The 21,580-nt window shown below is 45.7% G+C and overlaps 1 protein-coding gene across 18 annotated transcripts in view; it reads left to right on the top strand.

Annotated features, from left to right (window-relative positions):
- The window catches only part of SRCIN1 (SRC kinase signaling inhibitor 1), a 318,961-nt gene that overhangs the window by 255,636 nt on the left and 41,745 nt on the right, over positions 1 to 21,580 (top strand). For 10 of the 18 annotated variants that reach the window (XM_081885564.1, XM_081885563.1, XM_081885565.1 and 7 more), the window contains 6 exons: positions 712 to 903; positions 9,946 to 10,138; positions 12,873 to 13,071; positions 16,216 to 16,309; positions 17,106 to 17,935; positions 20,704 to 20,796. In XM_081885564.1, coding sequence (XP_081741690.1) covers positions 712 to 903; positions 9,946 to 10,138; positions 12,873 to 13,071; positions 16,216 to 16,309; positions 17,106 to 17,935; positions 20,704 to 20,796 — 1,601 coding nt within the window. Of the gene's footprint in view, positions 1 to 711; positions 942 to 1,244; positions 1,336 to 3,314; positions 3,393 to 9,945; positions 10,139 to 12,872; positions 13,072 to 16,215; positions 16,310 to 17,105; positions 17,936 to 20,703; positions 20,797 to 21,580 lie in introns of those variants that run through there. The other 8 variants (XM_081885562.1, XM_081885558.1, XM_081885559.1 and 5 more) reach the window with 4 other exon arrangements.

Below are 21,580 nucleotides of genomic sequence, written 5' to 3' on the forward strand. Positions count from 1 at the left end.
GGCTGTGAAGAACAGGCCCAGCTATCCCTCTACCTTGAAGCTGCTCCATACATGAACCCCCTTCACACTGATGCCAGTTACGCATCAATTAGGGATGCACGCTGCAGCTCCTGGGGGCAAGACTAGCCAGGCACATTCTCCATCACATATTTGGTACCTGTGATTACTGAACAACTGAACAGAACCTGTGGGACAGTCTCTTAGTGAGAAAGAGTCCGGTGCACGCAATATCCCACTGAGAACAACACACCCACCCCACCCCACAAACAAGCTTTGAAAGTTTGTTATCTGGCAGCTTCAATTTAAAGAATGTGATCTTGTTTTGAGAATGGGCGAATTTAAGTATTTAACTACCACTGATTTTCTCACCCCAAAATTGTCCCCCAGAAATGGTCATGGCTTCAAACTCCATTCATCTAAGCCTACTCTGCCCTCTCAAACTTAGCTCTGGGTGGATTTTTTCAAGATCACCACCCTCCTATCAATGTGGTCTGGGAGTCCACTTTTGGATACTGCGACTGAGCATGGCAGGGTGCTTGAAGGAGCTGTGTTTTGTTTTTCATTTTAGGGGGTTGTGTAAATTCATTGAAGTGAGCAAAAAGCCTCTGGACTTTCAAGCCGATTGCTCTTACTCAGCTCAGGTGACAAGAGTTATAGATGTTTCATGTTGGTTGTGAGGATATAACTGATTTTCCATTCATTTCTTTGAAGCCCCTCCTGGAAATGTGGCAGCCCCATCTAGCAAGGAAGGCTGGCTATAGCCCTGATCGACCAGCCAAGAAGGAGGAGGAGGATCAGGCGAGAGAGACCCACACGATTGGTCCTGCCCACATGGTTCAATATACAGATGCTTACTGCAGCAGTGTGGGATCGCCACGAAGAAGCAGTTCCCACACCGCTGAGGTAACATGAGAAGGAACCCCATCAGTATCCAGAAAGAGGTGTATTTTGTGGCCGGCATTTGGAGGTTGGAGCGGGGGTGGGGAGAGCTCTGGGCCTAAAAGCCTTGATTTTTTTTTTTAATTCTGGCATAAATTAAGCCTTGCTTTTTTCCCCCCTGAATGTTCCACCTGATAAAACCGAAACAATGTCAATTCTGTGAAAGATTAACCTCCACTGATTTGAGAAAGTACCATCAAGTCAGCTACCCTGACATTCTGCCATGCACTTGTGCCAAGCCCCTTAGCAACCAAGTTGAGAGCATAGCAACGGTAGCTCTTTGGCTGAAAAACCCCCACACCATTGTCAAAATACAGCTGTATCAGCTTTCCCCCTCTTCTTCCCCTTCTTTATCCAGTCAGTTTTATGCTTCTTCTTTTTTCTTTTCTCAATGAAGTAAGCTATCAGGGAGACGGGGAGGAAAAAAACCAGATTGCTCGCCTGATGTAGACGGGCAAAGCTTTGTCTCAGATTCAAAAAACAGCTGCTCAGAGATAATCTTGAAGATGGTTTGATGATGAGAGATACCTTTGGGAAATGCCTGAATTTAAATATCTGGGTTTTTTATTTATTTATTTCAAAGGTAAGGATGTATGCAAGGATTCAGCTTAACCAAGGGATCAAAGCAGAATCAAGTATTTATAAAGACACTAAGACAGAAAGCCTCAGGTTAAAAGTCAGAGCTGACAGTTGCAATCTGCATGGTGACCATTTTTATCCTGTGTTTGCAAAGGACATGAGGTAAAATGAGGCAGCTGCTTCCAAGTGGTAGATTTGGGGCACTCATTTGGAGTCCCACATGTCCCTGGCCTGTAAAAGGATCCAGGCCTTTACTGAGGCAGTCCCTGCCCTGTGGGACTCCTTGCCAGTAGGAACTAATCTTGTTCGTCTTCAGTCATCTTCTAAAAACAGTATTATTCTGACAGGCCTTTCAAACCTTAATTTCAGTGCCTACTTAATTATTTTTGGTTAGACAGGCCTGTCCAGATGTGTAGAGTGTTGACCTGTGTTTTAATCTCTCTTTAGTTTACTGTTGATTTTAATTACCTTTTGAATGTTTTAAATACTGCTTTTTAAACTTACACACACACACACAAACTTCTCCCCACATGCAGGTTTTATTACAGTCAGCAGACCCTCCAAGTGTCCCTGTTTTCTAGGGACGGTCCTGGATTTACAGAAACCATCCCAGTTTCTGATTTGATCCTAGAATGTCCTGCTTTTCCTTAGGACGTCCCTATTTTCATCAGACAAATGTTGGGGGGTATGGTAGGCTGTCCCTACGTTCATCAGAGAAACGTTGGAGGGTTTGCGAGTTATACAACTCCCGAGCCAAAGAGATAAGTAACTATATAACCTTTAGAAGATATCTGAAGGAAGCCCTGTATAGAGAACTTTTTAAAATATTTAATTGTGTTTTCATATACAGTATGTTGGAAGCCACCCAGAGTGGCTCGGGCAACCCAGTCAGATGGGTGGGGTATAAATAATAAAATTATTATTATTACTATGTAATAGGATGTCCCTATTTTCATTGGAGAAATGTTGGAGGGTATGTCAGGTGGTATATGTATTTTAATAAATAAATAAATAAATAAATAAATAAATAAATAAATAAATAAATAAATAAATAAAAATCCCCAACTTTCCCAAGAGGAATAATTACTCAAATTGGGCAACTGTGTACATGTAGCATAGAAAATTGCTTTATATAATTGCAAGTTGGAGCACAGGCTTGATAGGGTCTGAACTAGACCTCAGTTGTAACGTGTGAAGCTAGCTAAGCTAGGGAACCTGCCTTATACCGAATCAGTATTGTCTACTTGTGACAGGGTGTCTCCTGGTCCTACTAAGACATCCGGGGGAATCAGTGGAGACCTGTCCATTAGGACAAATGGAGTAGTATCCCTGTAACTTCAGTCTGCTGTCAGCCAGCCCTCGCTTGCCCATCTTCTTATTTACAGTCTGTCCAAGGGTGGCATCGGCTATCAACTTCCTCCTCCTTACTCTCAGTGTTGCCTTTATTCAACTCAATGGCAAGGATCATGGGGGCAAAACTAGAATTAGTTGGCTCTGTCTGTTGATGGCTTTGGCTCCACCAACTGTTGACCTCCCTGCCTTCTGGCCCACCACTTCCAGCGGGTGCCAGCTACTGCTTCAAAGGACTGAAACCGGGGCCTTTCTCCATGCATACCATGTCCTCTACTGCTGAGCTATGGCTCCTCCCAAATATAGCCATCATATATCTTTCCATAATCTGTCTTTCCTCCCACACCAAAACCAACAAGGTTCAGAGCCTATCTCATGCCACACGAAACCGTACCAAACCAGTGAAGGAGTTTTCTGCCTTTCAGCCCCCTACTGCAAGCTTGTTCCTTGAAGGTTGGGTAATTTCAATGCTCCATGTTGGCAACAACGCTGAGAGAGACAGAAAAATTGCAGCCAATTTTACGGTAAATTATTTACGGAGAGAACATTTTCTGTGCCACCCCACAGGAATAATTAAACTCTCCAATTAAAGCCTCATTTAAACGATGATTATGGCTGTTATCATTTCAATATTGATTTCTTTTCCCTTCTTCCTTTCCTTTTCCTTTTAAAATCTGGTTTCAAAATATTAGTGTCCCTCCTCCCTGCCAGCCACACATCTCCTCAGCTTGCTTATTCCAGTAGTTGTTTGTTCTCAGCTAGCATTTGCTGACAAGAAAAAGCTTCTCTTTTTGTGTGCTTGTGTGTTTTTAGAAGATAAAATGGAGCCACACAAACGCTGCATCTTCTGGGTGCTGAATAGCTTCTCTGCCGATGCAAATCTTGTGTTTGAAATGCTTGTGTGGCTGTTCAGAAACTGGGCTACATTCAGACATGAGAAATGGCATTATTCAAAGGGTCTGAAAAGGTACCATGAGGATGATTAACCCCTGGAAGATGTCCAGGGAGACCCTCTAGGAGTTGTTACTCTCTGAGAAATGTGGACTGTGTTATAATGGCCATTAGCGGGCTAAAGATTGAGAGCAGAGCATTAATGCTGACCCTGCCTCCTGGCACACAGAAATTCTGCACATAATATGGAAGGTGGCACCATCTATAGAGCCATAACTTCCTCTTTAAACAGGAAGCTATTTCAAGCCATCCCTCAAGTAGTCTAGTTTTCTCACGCTTGGAGAACTGAGCTTTAGTTCAGCAGGAGCTCATCGCTGTTTTATCACAGTGTGAGTTTTAATAGATTGACTTGTGTGGGTTCCCGCCCACCCGACCTCTCACTGCTGTTCTAAATCTGGTTTTATAAGCTAGATCAGGTTGTGCTATATGCCCAGCAGAGAATGAAGCATTTATAAATATGGACATTAATAAACAAATCCCTGCCAAGTCTGTTTTTGTTTCTAGAAAGCTCTGGGACATAAAGAATTGCAATGGAAAATAGGGAGTGCCTGAACAGAATGCCAGTTCTTTACTTATTGTGAGCAGCTATTCAACCCTTCAAAGCAGGGAGCAAGGAACCTCTGACATTCCAGATGTTGGTCTACAACTTCCACCATTCTTGATCTTTCTGACTGTAGCTGGTGGGAGTGGTACTCCAACTTAGGTAGGTTTGCCTAAATGTCCCAATTCACACTGCAAAACAATCAAAATCTGAAACACGGCCATCTTTTTAAATAAGTGCTTCTCTGAATTTTGGGATACAGTTCCCTAACCAAGGTTATGCTTTAAAAATAGGTAATGTTGCTCACTACTTTGGAACGGTTTTTATTATTATTACTATGAACAAATAAAACAACTAATCCAAGTCTCCACAATACAACTCTGATTCCTTTTCCCTTTCCCTTCTCTTTTTCTACCTTTAAGTTATACATCTGCAGTGGGGAGGGGGGACAAAAAAAATAAAATTCAACAGATGGTAAAAGGCCTTGTGTATAATCTTGCAATTTCCAGGGAGTCAGTGTTCTAAAATGCTTTTCAGTGCGGCTCTTGTTCACTCAGTATTTAAATAATTTACAGTTTTTAAAAGCACCTGAGGGGCCAGAGAATGATCTGACAGCCTTTGTTTGCTGTTGCTGTGAAAAAGTGATGCAGATTCCAGCCTGGTTGGTGCCTGGGTGGGAGATGGCATGAAAGCCCCCAATAAGCTGTTCTCAGAAGCAGCATATAAGTATACTAAATAATACAAATGCCTAGGCCATATTAAAGGAAATAGGCCCAGATGGTCTCGGGGAGGAGAGAAGAGTCCTATTTCTCGAATCTGAGTTTAATTAGAGACTGCACCAAGCTAGTAGGATACAATTACTTGATGCGAACAGCTTTGAAGTGAATGGTACTGTTGGTGCAAGCTGCCTTAGGGTGGAGCCACAGAGCATTCTCTCTGCATGCTCTCTAGCAGACTCATCAGGGATATATGAACAAGCAGCTGGAAAATGGCAAGTCAGAGCCATAATACAGCTCTCTTGGAATAAGCGCACGCACACACACAGAAAGAGACACACACATCATCTGTTTAGCTGCCGTACCACGTAGACTTTTGTGGTGGTTCACTTTGAAGTGATTTCAAAGCTGTCCTTTAATGCTCTTTTTCTGTTTAAAGTGGTGCAGGAGACCCAGGAGTGCATGTTTTATCCAAAGCTGTAAATAAGCAAGGAAGAGTAAAAAAAGCCACACAAAAAATCACGTGTGCACCTATGTACACGCATGCGCGCGCACATAAATTCTGTGCCCTGTATAAATTTGACCAGTAATCTTTTTTTACTACTCGAGAGGAACTTTAAAGGAACAGGCTGTGGACAAAAGCCCCATTACCCTGATTGCCCAAAGTCCCCCCTACTGAGATCCCACTAGGCATTTTCCATCCACTGTTTGTAGCCGTAACGTTTTCAAATAAATAAATAGGACCAGAAACTTGTGTGTTTTTTTAAGGGGAAATGAGATTCTCAAGATGCTGAATTATGTGCTTATGCTCACTTTCTGCACTTAAGCAGCCCAAGGAGTTGTGAAATACAGTCCTGATAATCAGTGCCCTGTTTCTATAATGGGCAGAATAAGCCCAGGCATAGCATGGCTTTAAAAGCCAGAAGGACTGTAGGGCTAAGATGGTGTTCAAATTTACCTTTGGAGAAGCTTAGACTTCTTTGCTTTAAACCTGCTATACACAACCTTTTCCCATTTGCTTTCTCTTGTGGGTGTTCTTCTGAAGAACAAAAACCTGAACCTGCCAGTGCAGTTTATACTGTGAGCAACACAATGCATTTAAGGGCCCTGTTTTACCTTCAGGCTGCAGTGGGCAACTGAATGTTTGAATGGTCCCTTTAAAATAAATAAAGATATTGGCTCATAAAAATTAGCCTTTTGGGTATGAATTTCGGTCCTTCTATGAATTAACAGTAGAACTCAAATTACTAGGGGGGCAGAGGAGGCGCACCCCCCTTATTTTTTTGTGCTGTATCCTTTAGGTAGCATATTTACAGCCGGGTCCCAAATTTCAGCAGCACCCTGAGCAATGCCAAAATTTGGTGCCCTCTCTTCTCGTGCTCCACTTTAAATAATAGTTGGGGTGCCCGTAAGCCTCCACGCTCTGTGCTACCAAACCCGTCGTGCTTCCCTAAATCCGCCTCTGATATTTATAAGGCTACAGAAGACCACAAGAAGAGGCCTGCTGGATCAGGCCAGTGGTCCATCTTGTCTAGCATCCTGTTCTCACAGTGGCCAACCAGATGCCTCTGGGAAGGCCACAAGCAGGATCTGAGCACAAAAGTGCCCTCCTGCAGTTTCTGGCAAGTGGCCTTCATATATGTGGGGGTGGGCATGAGTTGGATATTAACTAGGGATTAAGGGCTGCAACTTGTGGATTTAACTGAGGGCTCCCCTGCCTCTTCACCTGTAACTGGAACACTTCTATACAAGCAACCCCCACACTTACAGGCTGGAGTGGTTCTGTCCAGAAAATAGTTTTGCATCTTGATTTTACTGATTGCATCAACTGGCCTAGAGTCAGCAAAGAACATGATATCTTTTACTAAACCAGCATGCTGTTTTAGCGTGTGTTGCACGCAGCGTTGCTCTTCCCCCTCGCGACCCCCCTGTGGAAATGGCATCTTCGTACCGGGAAGATATACGGTCATTCACGCGAAATGGGACTCTTGGCATATTACTGTTCTTTACTGCTGGGACTCCATGCCCATTACTTTTGCCTGTTCCGTGCAGCCATAAACCTCTATCGCGCTTCCCTTCCAGCATCACAATGGGCCCCTTTATGTCTCCCCGGAGCTGTTTCCCCGGGCATAATGGATAGCCAGCCTCCTGCAACTTCAAAGGTTATCTGACTTGTCTGTCTGCTAATTCTGCCTTTCCTGGTGTTATCGATAGCGTGGGCAGGAAAGAAATGAGTCCCAGGACCAACAAGGCTTTTGCAAGCAATTGCTCTGGTCCCGGGGTATGGAAGTCCACCTGTCCTGACCCTTGGTGCCTCTTTCACCACCTCCTGCTGCTGGGTGAGAAAGTGCCCTGCATTCCAGTGGGGCACACTCCTTTAGACAAATATCTGGAAGGTGTTTTGTTCCCTAAAAGGAGGAGGAGGTAGCAACTTAACGGAGTGACCAGCCAGTGCCTGAAGTACAGGGATGAGGAACCGATGACTCAACAGATGTCATAGGGCTCCATCAGTCCAAGCCAACATGGCTAATGGCCAGGGATGGTGGGAATTACTCAATTTCCGCAGGCTCCCCATTTCTGCTGTAGCGTAATAGCTTCAAAGTGCTGCTATGGTGCTACATACAGATACAGGTTGAAAATGTAGTTGTGGCACTCTGAGCCTCCCTGTTTTCTAAACTGGGGGATGGGGGGCTCAGTTCCTCTGCAATGTTTGTCACAACTTCAGACGCTTTGGTAGGATTTCAGTGTCCTAAGCATATGCAGCTAGAGATGACATGATGGTTCACTTGCTTGCAAATATATCCGCTCAGCAGCTGCTCCTCCCCTGCCAGTCTGATGTTTTAAGGTGCAAGCTGCCTTGAAACCACAAGAGACTGATGAGGAATGGAACTGCCCTCCTCTATCTACTATTGCCTTAGAAATGAAAAATGGCTTGCCTGCTGCATGCCATTAATTTGTGGAATTCATTGCTACTATGTGTAGCCATGGCCTCCAGCTTAGTTTCAAACAAATCATGGAGGAGAGGCCTGGTATCAATAGATACTAGTCATGATGGATATATGCAATCTCCAGACTCAGATGCAGGGGCTGAATACCTTCTGCTGAGGAGCACCAAGGGGAAAGGGCTCTTGCCTTTGTACCCTGCTTTGGGGCTTCCCAGAGGCATCTGTTTGGTTGCTGTACGAGACAGGATGCTTGCCCAGGTGGGCCGTGGAAAGGGTCCTGCGTGCCATGTTGTGATGGGCTGGAGTCCTCTCCACCAGCAGAGTAGGTCTGCACTCAAGTAAATACTCCAGCCTGTCTCTTTTGGCATGTGGGCTCTGCCCACTTGTTGTCATCTGTGGCAGGTCCCCTTTGTTCTGATGGTGCAGCACCATAGATGGGCCGACTGGACAGGAGCCAATCACAGTTATTCAGGACTGGAGTATCATCACTTTTGGTGCTGGCATGGCAGGGCGATGGGCCAGGATCCACAAAAAAGTAAGGAGATCTCTATAAGGAGTCTTGGGTGGAGCAGCTCTAAATCCTCAGCTCAGCTTCAGGGGCCCGAGGTTAGCTGACTTTCGCCCATGCTGCAGACAGCGGCCCACTGGAATGCCCCACACCGAGGTAGGCCACACCTAACACCCCCAAAACTCCCTGTCAGTTCCCAGTCAGTGGGCTGGGTATGAGAGAGAGACATTGGTCAGCAAGCGAGCTGTCTGACATCAGGATCCTTGTCCCAATGCCTCACCCAAACCTCCACTATTATTCTCGTGGCCATATTTTTAGCCTAGCCCTGGTCTCTGTGTGTCGTCTTTTGCTCCCATAAGCTCGCGTCCCTATGCCTGGGGACACAAACCACCTTGAACAGATTAGAAAGGCAACGTAAATGGGAGGAAGGAAGTTACTGGGATGAGAAGGGCAAACAAAGGCAAGAACTGAGAGTGTGCTGAATGTAGGCTCAAGCTAACTGTATGGTCGATGGAGCACTGGAACAGGTTGCCAAGAAGATAGTGTGTGTTTGTGTGTGTGTAATTTTCATCACCTTGTATCATTAAGAGCAAATTGGATGAACACTTGACTAGATTAATTGAGATGGACTCCCTCCATGAGGCAGGAGTTCATTCCAGCAAGGGCTGTTTACCAATTAATGAATCTCTATTTGATTAATCATCTGTTTTTTTAATAGACCAGTCATATAATTGATTAAATTTATATAAATTTTACACCATGCAAAACCTCAGTACAGGGTTTGGCTTTATGTTTGGGGGATTTGTTTGTTTCTTAAAGATACTGAAGTCAGCACAATAATTTATTTATTTCTAACACCGCAGCTCTCGTCGTAAGAAGGAATCGCCACAGTCAATATATTCTTTTTCAGTTTCTGTTCCACTGTAATAATTGCAGCAATGCACCAGAACCAAAAATAGCCTAAAAAATTAAACAGGCATGCTGCTAATGCAAAGCTACATGAAATGAAATGTTCCCGAGTTAAAATCAACCCCTATCAGTGAGGTAACTGGATTGTTAGTTGACTAATAATCTACCTACACTAAACCAGTTGAAGCTTGTAGCTATACTTTGAGTCCCTATATCAATTGCCAGAGATTAGGACAGATATGTTGGGGCGTTGATGTGTGTGTGTGTGTGTGTGTGTGTGTGTGTGTGTATATATATATATTGCAGAAAAAAATATTTAGGTAGGGATGTTTTCCGCTGCTGCGTTTCATGGCACACGAAATATCTTCATGATCAAAAATGCCTTTTTAAAAAAGGTGACTGAGAAGAGGTGACACGTGTGAAATCTGTTCAATGCCACATTTCTAGAAAAAGAACACTTTGCTCCCCATAATCATGTTGCTCTGTCTCTCTTCTTTTACCTTTCAGACCCGAAGCTCCCGGCACTCACAGGGCTCTCAGCCTGGCCTGGCCGATCAAGCCAAACTCTCCTTTGCTTCTGCCGAGTCTCTGGAAACCATGTCTGAAGCTGAGCTGCCCATTGGGTTTAACAGGATGAACCGGTTCCGGCAAAGCTTGCCTTTGTCCCGTTCCACCAGCCAAACAAAACTCCGGTCTCCAGGTAAGAACTGTTTCTCAAGCATCCCCAGTTAGCAGAGATGTATCCTGATTTTAGGCACATCTCATTGTTTAGAAAGCTGACTTTTGTCACCCTTGTTGCTTCTGTTGTGGGGCTCAGGGGTACCTGCAGTTGAAGCTATTTTGCTCCAAGTACTTTTTGTGGTTGCATAGGGTAAAAGGTACCGAAAGCTTAAATCTCAACAGGAAGTGATGTGACCATGACAAGGGACTGGTGTCAATACCCCCCACTTTCAGATCCCCCTCTTCCTGCCCATTTGAGGAAACAAGGCCCAGAGTGTGGCCTGCGACAAGTCCTGTGACGTTTGGAACAGCTCCATGGTTTTCGTGGCAGTCATGAAGTCCTGAGCCCCCCCAGAGCCTTGGCATGGATGTTGAAGTCCCCCAGAACCATCAGTCTGGGAATCCTCAACACTGCCTCCAAAACTAGCTCTCTCAGCTCAGACTTATGAGCAGCCAGATGGGTGGTAAACCAACAGAATCCCTAATATGTCCCGATTACCCAGTGCCAGGAACACTAGATACTTTCCCTGCAACTGGACATAGAGCCTGGAGAGAGAAATGGAATCTCTATAAACTACAGCAACTCTCCCTCCCCAATCTTCAAGTCTTGCCCTGACGCCGCACCGAAAACCCAGGTGGGCACAAGTGGATGAGACCAACTTTGCCCTGCTCACCCACCTAGGTCTCAGTGACACAGACCCGATGGTCCTCCTCATCCATAATCAAATCATGAATGAGGGAGCTCTTACTCAGAGCTGACCTGAAATTCAGCAACGGAAGCCGCAGTCCCAAGGGCTGGCTGATAGGACAATAGCAAATCCCCAGGTTAGTGGCACACGGTCTTTGCTAACTTGGTGCCTTCCATCTATTTTGAACTACAAATCCCATGCTGGTTGGGGCTGATAGGAGTTGTAGCCCCCAAACTTTTGGAGGGTACCAGGTTGGTGTAGTTTAGCAGACTGCGTATCTTTGAAAACAACAACAACAACAGATTTTGAGGTTTTGGCTTCTTTTTAAAGACCTGTGTTTGTGTACAGTTTAATCGCATAGTCTCTGTTTCTATGCATAACTGAAGCTAGTCTTTTTACTGTTCATACCTGGGGTTCCCATTATGTTGCCATGCAGAAGTTGCAACTCCCGTCAGCTCTAGCCAGCTTGGCGAATGGTCAGGGATGCCGGAGGCCAGCCACTCCTGGTCCATATTTTTATCTTGACCATTTTTATATATGCCACCCAGATAGCTGGCTATGTGATGGCACAGAAATACCACTGTTACTACTACTACTATTAGTACTACTCCTATAGTAATTACTTGCTTGTTTTTGTTTATATTACAAATTATCGCTCACTCAACAAATTAACTCAAGGTGATTGAGGGAAAACGTTTCTAAAGAAAGAAAGAAGTAAAAATTACAAACATATTTGGAAAAGCCCATTCAGGGCTCTTTTTTGAACTGATACCAGCAGGGAACCATTCCTCTAACTACTCCCTTACATACACCCGGCCAAACAGAAACCCAATGCCAAGATGTTTTTATCATCAGCACTGCTTAGTGAGTGATCACTGTAATTATTTTTTACGTTTGAGCTGTAACTTAATTATCACGGTCTGTGTTCTTGCGTTTTTGTTTTCCTCTGGCCATACTGCTTTTTCTTTTGTTCTCTTTCTCTCTCTCTTTACACCAGGGATGGGGAATCTGTGGTCTTTCAGATATATTGTTAGACTCCTATTCCCATCAGCCCCACCTAGCATGGCTAGTGGTCAGGGATGATGGGATCTGTAGTCCAACACCAGGTTCTTCGTACCTGCTCTGTTCCTATGTTTATATATGCCTACCAATATATACCTTCCCATGCATCTGAGGAAGTGGGCTCTGGTCCCCAAAAGCCTATTATTACATCATAATAAATGTGTTAGTCTTTGAGGTGCTACAAGACTCTTTGGGTTGTATCCAATGTTAGTCATACTCAGAGTCGGCTCGTTGAAATTAATGGACATGACTAATTTAGAGCTATTAATTGTAATGGGTTTACTCTGAGTAGACCTTGGTTAGGTATAACTCTTTCTTGGTTTTGTGGCAACAAAGTAACACAGTTACTACTCACTCCTTTGGGAATTTTGTTGTTGTTTCTGAAACAGAACAACAGAGCAGAGCAGAGCAGAACAGAGCAGAACAAAACAGAACAGAACAGAACAGAACAGAACAGAACAGATGGAAGGGACCCCGAGGATCATCTAGTCCAACGCCCTGCATTGTAGGAATATGCAGCTGTCCCACACGGGGATCAAACTTGCAACCGTGGCATTATGAGCACCACGTTTTAACCAGCTGAGCTATCCAGATGTCTGAAGGAGAGATGAGGAAAGGCCCAGTTCTTTAGTAGAAATATCAGAGTTTTGGCACAAGTACTGTCTGATGTCTTCTACAGGTGGCCACTGAATGCACTTTCGAGATGAATGAAACATTCAGTAGCCCCTCCCCCCAAGAGATTTCAGTTGGTGTGGGGTTCACATTTGTGAGTAGATGATTCTCTCGTTCTGACTCTGCGACTCTCTTTCTGCTAACACTTTACCACCTGAAGAAGAGTCTTGTGCAACCCAGAAGCTTTCCTTTCTGCTAGAATTAGTTGTTTTGACTGATAATCTGCATTCCTTGACCTGTTTCCTTCCAGTCTCCTCTGTCTCTCACACACACCCTTTCTGATTTTCCTAGGTGTCCTTTTCCTGCAGTTCGGGGATGAAACAAGACGGGTTCACATCACCCACGAAATCAGCAGCATGGACACTCTGCATGCCCTTATTGTCCACATGTTTCCTCAGAAGCTGACAATGGGCATGCTCAAGTCCCCCAACACTGCCATCCTGATCAAGGACGAATCCCGTAACGTCTTCTATGAGCTGGAGGATGTCAGGTGAGAGCAGTGCCTTTCTGGAGGCACTACTAAATGCTTGGAGGAAGTGTGACATTGACTACCAAGTAGAGGACTATATGACCAGTCTGCTATTTCCCTCCCTCCTGATACTGTGCTTTTCTTTTCATTCCCAGAGCTCCATTCACTGTGCCTGTGTGAAACTTTAAATCAAGAGTGGGCAACTTGCATCCTTAAGGGCCAAATGAGGCCACTGGCCTAATTTAATTTGGGCATGGGAAGCCTAGAGGAAGAAGAAGGAGGGTGGGAAGAGGTGGGTGAATGCAGTGATGGAAGGAGGAGCGGGAGGAGTAGGGAAGAAGTCCTCTGCAAGCATAGGAACATAAGAAGAGCCCAGGTGGACCAGAGGTTCAACAAGTCCAGCATCCTGTTCTCACATTGGCTAACCAGATGCTCCTATGGGAAACCCAGAAGCAGAGCACAGTCACAACAGCATTCTCCCCACCTGTGACTCCAAGCATTATGTATCAGACAGTGGAAGTAGGCCATAATAGCTAGTAGCCATTGATAGCCTTATCCTCCATGAATCTGTGCGGTCATCTTTTAAACGTATTTTAAACGTATTTTGAATTGTTATGCATTGTGCAAGTGGTTTTGTAAACTACTTGGAAATCACCTGTACATTAAGTGGTACAGTGGTGCCTTGATTCTTGAACTTAATCTGTTTCGGGAGTCCGTTTGACTCCTGGAACCGTTCGAAAACCAAGGCATGGTTTCCTGTTGGCTGCAGAAGCTTCCTGCGCTCAAGCAGAAGCCGCATCAGACGTTCAGCTTCCAAAAAATGTTTGCAAACCAGAACACTTACTTCCAGGTTTGCAGCGTTTAGGAGCCAATTTGTTTGACAACTAAGCCATTCGGGAACTAAGGTAAAGTAATCTTAAGTCAGTACATCCCATGGGAGCAAATTTAACATTTTTACTATAAACCACCCAGAGAACTAACTATCTTTCTTTCTTTCTTTCTTTCTTTCTTTCTTTCTTTCTTTCTTTCTTTCTTTCTTTCTTTCTTTCTATGGGCAATATAAGAAATGTAGTTGGCAAATAAGGCTGAAGTCCGAGCCTCACCTAACCAGGAGTTCACCCCATTGAATTCAATGATACTTACTTCTGAGTAGATATGGTTAGGATCACAGTCTGTGTGAGTAATTGAGCAGAAGGAAGGAAGTAGCTAGCTTAGGGGCAGGAGGGAAAAATGTATTATAGAGCTATAAAAATCTTTCAGTAAGATATTCTTTTTCAAAAGTGCTGCGACTAAAGAGAGACCTGTCACCATCACATTCAGCAGTGGTCTTCTCTTCCTTCCTGCTCAAGGGATTAAGAATACAAGGGACCTGGCTTGCTCAAATTACCTAGCCCAGCATCCAGTCTCCAACAGTGGACAGCTAGATGCCTCTGGGACAGCTAGCTCACAAACAGGGCATGAAAGGAATAGACCTCTCTAATTGCTTGCTTGCTATTCAGATGTCTACTGCTTCTGAACTTGGAGGCTCTATTTATTTAGTTGTTAGGGCTAATAGACGCTCATAAAACTGTCCTCTGTGAATCTTTTTATAAAGCCATCTAAGCCAGTGGCCATCACCACGCCTTTTGGCAGCCAATCCAGCCTGTTAATTAATGGTGTGCTGTGTGGAGAAGTTCTTCTTTTGTCCGTCCATAATCGACTGCCAATCAATTTAATTGGGTGACCCAGAGTCTTGCTATTCTGAGAAAGGGAGAAGGAAAAAAAACAATTATCTTTGCATTGTGCATAATTGTTGAGACACCAATACCTCAGTGCTTCCCTAGTTATTGCTGCTTTATCACCCTCTTCAGAAACCTCTTAGCACAGGGGTGCAAAACCTCTGGCTCATGGGTTGAATGCCACCCTCCAAGCCTCTCGGTCAAGCTCTCAGGGCTGCTCTCAGACCACACTCCACACCCTCCTCAGGTGCTTTGCCTGGCTGGATGATGTCATTGAACTGTGATAATGCCTCTTACTTGGCAGGGCAGAGGATGAAAAGATGGGTGTGTGTATGTTGGGAGGCGTATGAAAACATCTGGCTTTTGTGCAGATAGAACGCAACTTTTGTCTGCCCCTGCCTACCACAGGCATGCAGCCCTCTCAGAAGATGGTACATGAGGGAACACAGCCCTTAGACCTGCAAGGGTTTCCCCACCCTGGTCTAACATATCCCATCTAAGCCATTTTAATAGGTCAGAGAGCAGTCACATTTCTGCCCTTGGGTAGACTCTCTGACTGTGTACACACACCATACCTTTAAAACATGTTTAAAGCACATTCCCCACCCCAAGAAACCTGGGAACTTTAGTTGACCCCGCACAGAGCTACAATTCCCAGAATCCTTAACAAACTGCTGTTTCCAGGATTTAGGGGTGAATGTGATTTAAAGGTATGCTTTGGGGCCACAACCCCCACCTCCCGTTTGGAGTCTGGCAGCATTCTCTCTTAAATAAATAAATAAGGTTTATTTGCCACAGCATATATTTCAAATATTTTCATAATCTCTAAAACCATAAAATAACACATCATGTGCTTAAATCTCATTAAAAGAGAGGAATACATTATATCTGCAACAATTTGAAAGGTTAAAATGTATACTTCAGGTATTCCAAACTATGTTACCCACCCCAAACACTACTCCCCCATGTGCCTCATTACCTGTGTGTTCAATAAAATTGCCCCATACTGTGTAGAATTTACCGTTTTTCTTTTCTTGCTACACACAGTTTCCACGTTAGCTTTTCCAACATAGCTGTCTGCCAGATCGCTTCATACCACTTATCCAAGCATTCTCTTGATGAGAGTGTTGCAATTTCAGCCTCATACTTAACTAGCAAGAGCACAGAATCCATGTGTGAAAACCAGAAGTGGAATTACGCATATCTAAACCCAACAGCAGGTTACTGCAAAAAAATCCTCACTATCGAGATGTGTAAATCCTCAATATCGAGGAAGAGGAAGACTCCTGCCCAATAGTCTCCAGCAGCTTTGGCGTGGGCCATTGACGTCATCAGGCTGCCTCTGTGCAGCTGTCACTGCTGCCATCATGGCCATGCATAGTCTGGCCCTTGGAATAATAACCAAGGCTGCCATTCATTTGTTCCATTAACGCCTTTGTTCTTGCAGGGATATCCAGGATAGGAGCATTATCAAAATCTACCGGAAAGAGCCCCTTTATGCTTCCTTCCCCGGATCCCACATCACCAATGGAGACCTGAGGGTAAGACAGTGGGCTGCAGTAAGGCCCCTGAACTGTTTTTGTCTTCACTGGATGTTAGTGTGGTGGTAGGTGCAGGGAGGGGGGCAGAATACTAAGGAACATTTCAGCAACGCCTGCCCATTGAACACAGTCCAGATGATGATCACCTTGCAAGCGAAGCCATTCTGCAGATGCCTAGGATATGTTCTTTTACACTGTCTGTGTCAGGGTTGTCTATCGTGTGTGTTTTTTAGCATCACTATCACAGGAGATTTATGGGAGTTGTGAATAAAAAGTTAAAGCAATATATTTGTTCTTCATAATGCATTCATGTTGCGGAATTCAGCTCTCGATGCAGAATTTGAAGTATCAGAGAAGATTAGCGCTACCAATAGGCCTAGTTCACCAGTGGTGAACTGGTTCTAGGATTTTACCACTTTGTACTACAAATGGGAGATTACATTATTTAATGTTCTCTGGTGTGTGAAATTCATTCCAGATAGAAATCAGTTAAGCCAGGAAGAATGGTTTTAATCTAGCCTTTTCTCTGGTAAGCCAAATTTGTACATACCGGGTTTTTCTCACGGGGAGGCATCCTGTACACCCCGTACCCTGCTGCAGTCTGAAGTGGTAGGGTCGGATTTTACCACTTCCATCTTCTGTTTGTGTGAGCTAGGCGCCAGGAATGAGTGATGGGTCTGGTTTTCATTCAGCTTTATTCTTCCCACCTTTTCCTTGCAACTTTTCACCTGGGCCCCGTGTGTAAAGGAGGGTAGAGTTTATAACATTCTCACTGTCTGATCACTTATTCTCCCAGAGAGAGATGGTCTACACTTCCAGGGAGTCCTCTCCCACCCGGCGCCTAAACAGCATGTCACCTGCTTCTCACCTCACCTCTGGATCGCCTCCACCAGTGCTCCAGTCGTCTTCGCCGTCCCGCTCCCGCATGTCCTACAGCGGTGGCCGCCCGCCTTCCTACGCCGGCAGCCCCGTGCACCATGGCGAGCGGCTCTCCAACCTTCCTCCGGCCCAGGGGGTCTCGCCGAGCCCAAGCGCTATCCTGGAACGGCGGGATGTCAAGCCAGACGAAGACATGGCCGGGAAGAACATGGTGCTCGTGAAGAACGAGGGCCTGTATGCCGACCCCTACAGCATGGTGCACGAGGGGCGCCTGAGCATCACCTCCACGCAGTCCCTGGCTGGGATGGGGGACCCCTTTGCCTACCCAGGGGGCCTCTACAAGCGGGGCTCTGTCCGTTCCCTCAGCACCTACTCAGCTGCTGCCCTGCAGTCCGAACTGGAAGACAGCTTGTATAAGCCCAACGCACAGATCTACAGCGACACCTACGGTCCGGGGATGGGCTTCCGCTTGCCCCCTTCATCGCCGCAGAAAATTGCCGACGGCCGGCTGGTAGACGTTCAGCAGAGCCAAAGCCCCCACAGCCCTTACTCAGGGCCCCCAAGCCGTTCCTCTCCAGTCCGCCAGACCTTCCGCAAAGACTCATGCTCCTCGGTCTTCATGGAAAGCCCTGTCAACAAGCCAAGGAATCCCAGCTCTTCAGGGCCCCCAGAGCTCTTTCCTGGACCTGGGGAACGCCCCCTTTCTGGGTTCAGCTCACCTGTGCCTGCCAAGGATACGGAGACAAGGTAAGATGGGAGGCTGTCACTTCCTGGTGACCACCAGTACTGTTCTTAAGGTGACTGGCACCTTGATAAGTATTTTCTGAGTTTCAACATTCAAATGCAGAGCCTGCTGCTTTGGAGCAGATTTTGGCACTGTGCAAAATTGCTATTGTCCTGAGAGGTTTTGACGAGTTACGTTGGATTTACTGCATGCACAGCGGTACACCTACTTATTTGACCTCCGTGATTCCCTGCCTTGTTTTTCTACCCAGATTCCAAAAATTGCCTTTCTTCTTCTTTCCTGACAACCGCGCACAATCCTCCTGACTCTAGGCCCTGTGTAACTGCTTTTTCCAGTCTTTCTTTCTCATTGATCCTTCCTTTCTTCAGTTTGCCCCCTCTCCTTTCTCCTCTCAAGTGTTCACCTCCTCTAGCCATCCCTCCCCCAAATGTCTGCTTTTTAGTTCATTGCCTGCCTGTGGTACATTCAGGTAACTGGGTTAATGGTTTTAATGGTGCAGCAGGGACAGTGGTTGTAAGGCAGCCCTGCTGCATTTGGGGACCCTCTTGTTCATTCTGTTGAGTGGGGGCCCTGGACATCTGCCCCAGAGTTACGCCCTGAAGGTACCCCTGCTGCTCATGGGGCAATTAAGGGGCAATCAATCACTGATCTCCCAATCACAATAAGTATAATGAACAGAACCTGCAAACAGGAAACTTTAGAAAGGGCCTTTGTTGAATGAGACTGTCTTCTGGGTAAATGCTATAAAAGAATCTTAGCTAGCCATGGAGAAAGGCATTGCTGGATAAAATAGCATTGTATTACGCGTTTCGTGGCTGCCATTTTAATCCCACTTCCACCTGACTGCAGAAAAGCAATATCTCAGTAGGGCTGGCAGGGCAGGGGAACCAGCTGCTTTCATCCCAAATAGTTGGAATAGTCATGTGTATTCCCTGCCACCCTAGCTCTCCATCCATCCCCTTTCTCTCCCACCCTTTGGAACTTGCTGCTGTCTTCCTCCTCCCGTTCTCTTTTTTGGGTGCAGGCAGAAGTTGTCTTCAGGCAAATTAGATTAGCAAAAGAAAATCGTACCTTATCTGATGTTCAATCTCCCCGTGTCTAAATCTCTACAGCAAGGATGGTTCCTGAGTTGTCAGTGGAGTTGTCAGGGGGAATGGTAGGAACAGAGCTCATTAGGATAACCAAAAGATAGAAAGGAAGAAATGATTAGAATCAGCAAGAGAGGGCGGGTTGGGGGGAGATGGATGGCGGGGGAGAGTGAAAGCCAAGCAGAAGAGAGGTCAAAGGAATGGCAAGCACAGACCTGTCAGAAATTAATGTACCAGAAAGTGTGTGTGAGATAAATTTCTCCTCAGTACAGAACCTTCAAGGAATGCTGACGGAGGAATGCCTCTGGGATACACATTTTGAGGGAGAGAGCAGCCAAAATAAATCCAAACAAACTGATTTTCCACCAGATTTGGTGCACATGGACCTGTTTTATGGGGGGTTTGTCTTTCACCTTTATGAGGTAAGCCTTATCTTAGGTATGGGGAACCTTTGTCCCTCCAGATATTTCTGAAATACAGCTCACTCAGTGCCTGAGGATTATGGGAGCTGTAGTTCAACAACATTTGGAGGGCAGAGATTCCCCACACCTGTCCTACCTCTTTTTCAAGAGCTATGGCCCCCGAAAAGAAAAGGACTGGCTGCTTTATCTTGGCCAAGTTGTGCTTACCTCAGTACAACAACCACTCACGTCAACAGGTTGGGGGTTAGCGTTTGATTCTCTTCCAGAATTGAGGATCCCCCCCCCCCACCTCAGAAATGGCTTCTTTCCTGTTCTCCACAGCAGCCTTTTTAATGGAGGCTTGCTGGAGGCCAGGCTTCCATCCAAGGAAAGCAGATTTACAGGACACCCTTGATGCTATGTCCTATTTACCCTGGGTATGGGCTTCCCAAAAGCACCTGGCTGGGTTGCTGTCAAAAACAGGATGCTGAACTGGATGGATTTCAGCAGGGCTGCTCTTAATGTTCTTACATTTCTCTCATGTCCTCGGGAAGCTCCATTGTTTTGCTCCGTTGGTCCTCGGTTTTCACTGAATTGTGAAGACGCCTCTCTTCCGGGGGGCATTATGGAGGATGATAAATTGAGTTTGCTCAGGTGCTGCTTTCTTTTTAATGCAGACTTTCCGATGGTTTTCCTGGCATTTTGTTGTTACTTTACCAATATATATTCCGCTGTAGTGAATTTAACGTTTTTGACTTCTTTATATTGTAAGCTGAGAGACAGGCAGGATAGAAGAGTTTCTAAAAACAGATAATAATTATAAACTAGCATGTTTGCTCATATTGCCACAGCGCTAGGCTAGGGATGGGAAACCTGAAGGCTGGGAGCAGAATTTGGACTTCAGGCCTCTTGCTATCTCCCTTGAGACTCTCTCCAGGCCTCACACCTTTCCCCGCGATGCCACCCGCCAACCTTGCCTTACACCCTCCTTGAGTGTTTTTGCCTGGCTGGAATGTGTCCTTGAACTCTGATGATGTGTCTTTCTTGCCTGGATGGAGAATAGAGAGGGATGTGCAAGTATGAAAAAATTAGCCTACCATACAAAGGTAAAATTCACATGAGTTGCTGCGTCCACTTTTGCCTCTGGCTAACCCATGATTGGCATGTCCTTCAGAGGATGAAAAAGGTTCTCCACTCCATAACTAGGCAGAGAAGAAAGAGGGCAAGAAGCTCATGTCTCACCAGGTCCCTTTTCCTCCTCCTTCCCCCCCCCCCACCAAGGGACCGCATGGAAGCCATGGAGAAACAGATTGCCAGCCTCACAGGACTGGTGCAGAGTGCCCTGATGCGAAGCTCCGACACAGAAAATCCTAGGTAAGAGGCTGGGGCAGGTATTGCATGTTCTGATGCTTTCTTTTTTTCTTCATTGACGGAGGAAGCAGGGTAGTCTGTGGATCAGGCATTTCCCTGGTGAGGGTTGGTATAAATATACAGATCCACAGAGATGGGAGCCATTGTGGTGTAATTGTTAAATTGTTGGAGTTTGAGCAGGGGGTAAAAAGTAAAGATAAAGGGTCCCCCGACCTTTAGGTCCTGTTGAGGCCGACTCTGGGGTTGCGGAGCTCATCTCGCTTTATTGGCCAAGGGAGCCGGCATACAGCTTCTGGGTCATGTGGCCAGCATGTCTAAGCCGTTTCTGACGAACCAGAGCAGCGCACGGAAACACCGTTTACCTTCCTGCTGGAGCGGTACCTATTTATCTACTTGCACTTTGATGTGCTTTCGAACTGCTAGGTTGGCAGGAGCAGGGACCGAGCAACAGGAGCTCACCCCGTTGCAGGGATTCGAACCGCCAACCTTCTGATCGGCAAGTCCTAGGCTCTGTGGTTTAACCCACAGCGCCACCCGCGTCCCATTGAGCAGGGGGACTCAAGTTCAAATTCCTAGTCAGCCATGAAACTCACTAGCTGGACCTTAGGCCAGTCTCTCTCTCTCTCTCCCTCTCCCCTCCCCCCCCCACCTAACTTACCTCAGAGGGTTGCCATGATGGCAAATTGGCTATCCAACAAACATGTATGCCACTCTGATCTCCGCTTGGGAAGAGTGGGATAGAAATATGAATGATAAGAGATAACTCTGTCAGCTAGTACACAGAGGC

Source organism: Podarcis melisellensis (genome assembly GCF_964234715.1).
Source record: "Podarcis melisellensis genome assembly, chromosome: 13".
Lineage (NCBI taxonomy): Eukaryota > Metazoa > Chordata > Lepidosauria > Squamata > Lacertidae > Podarcis > Podarcis melisellensis.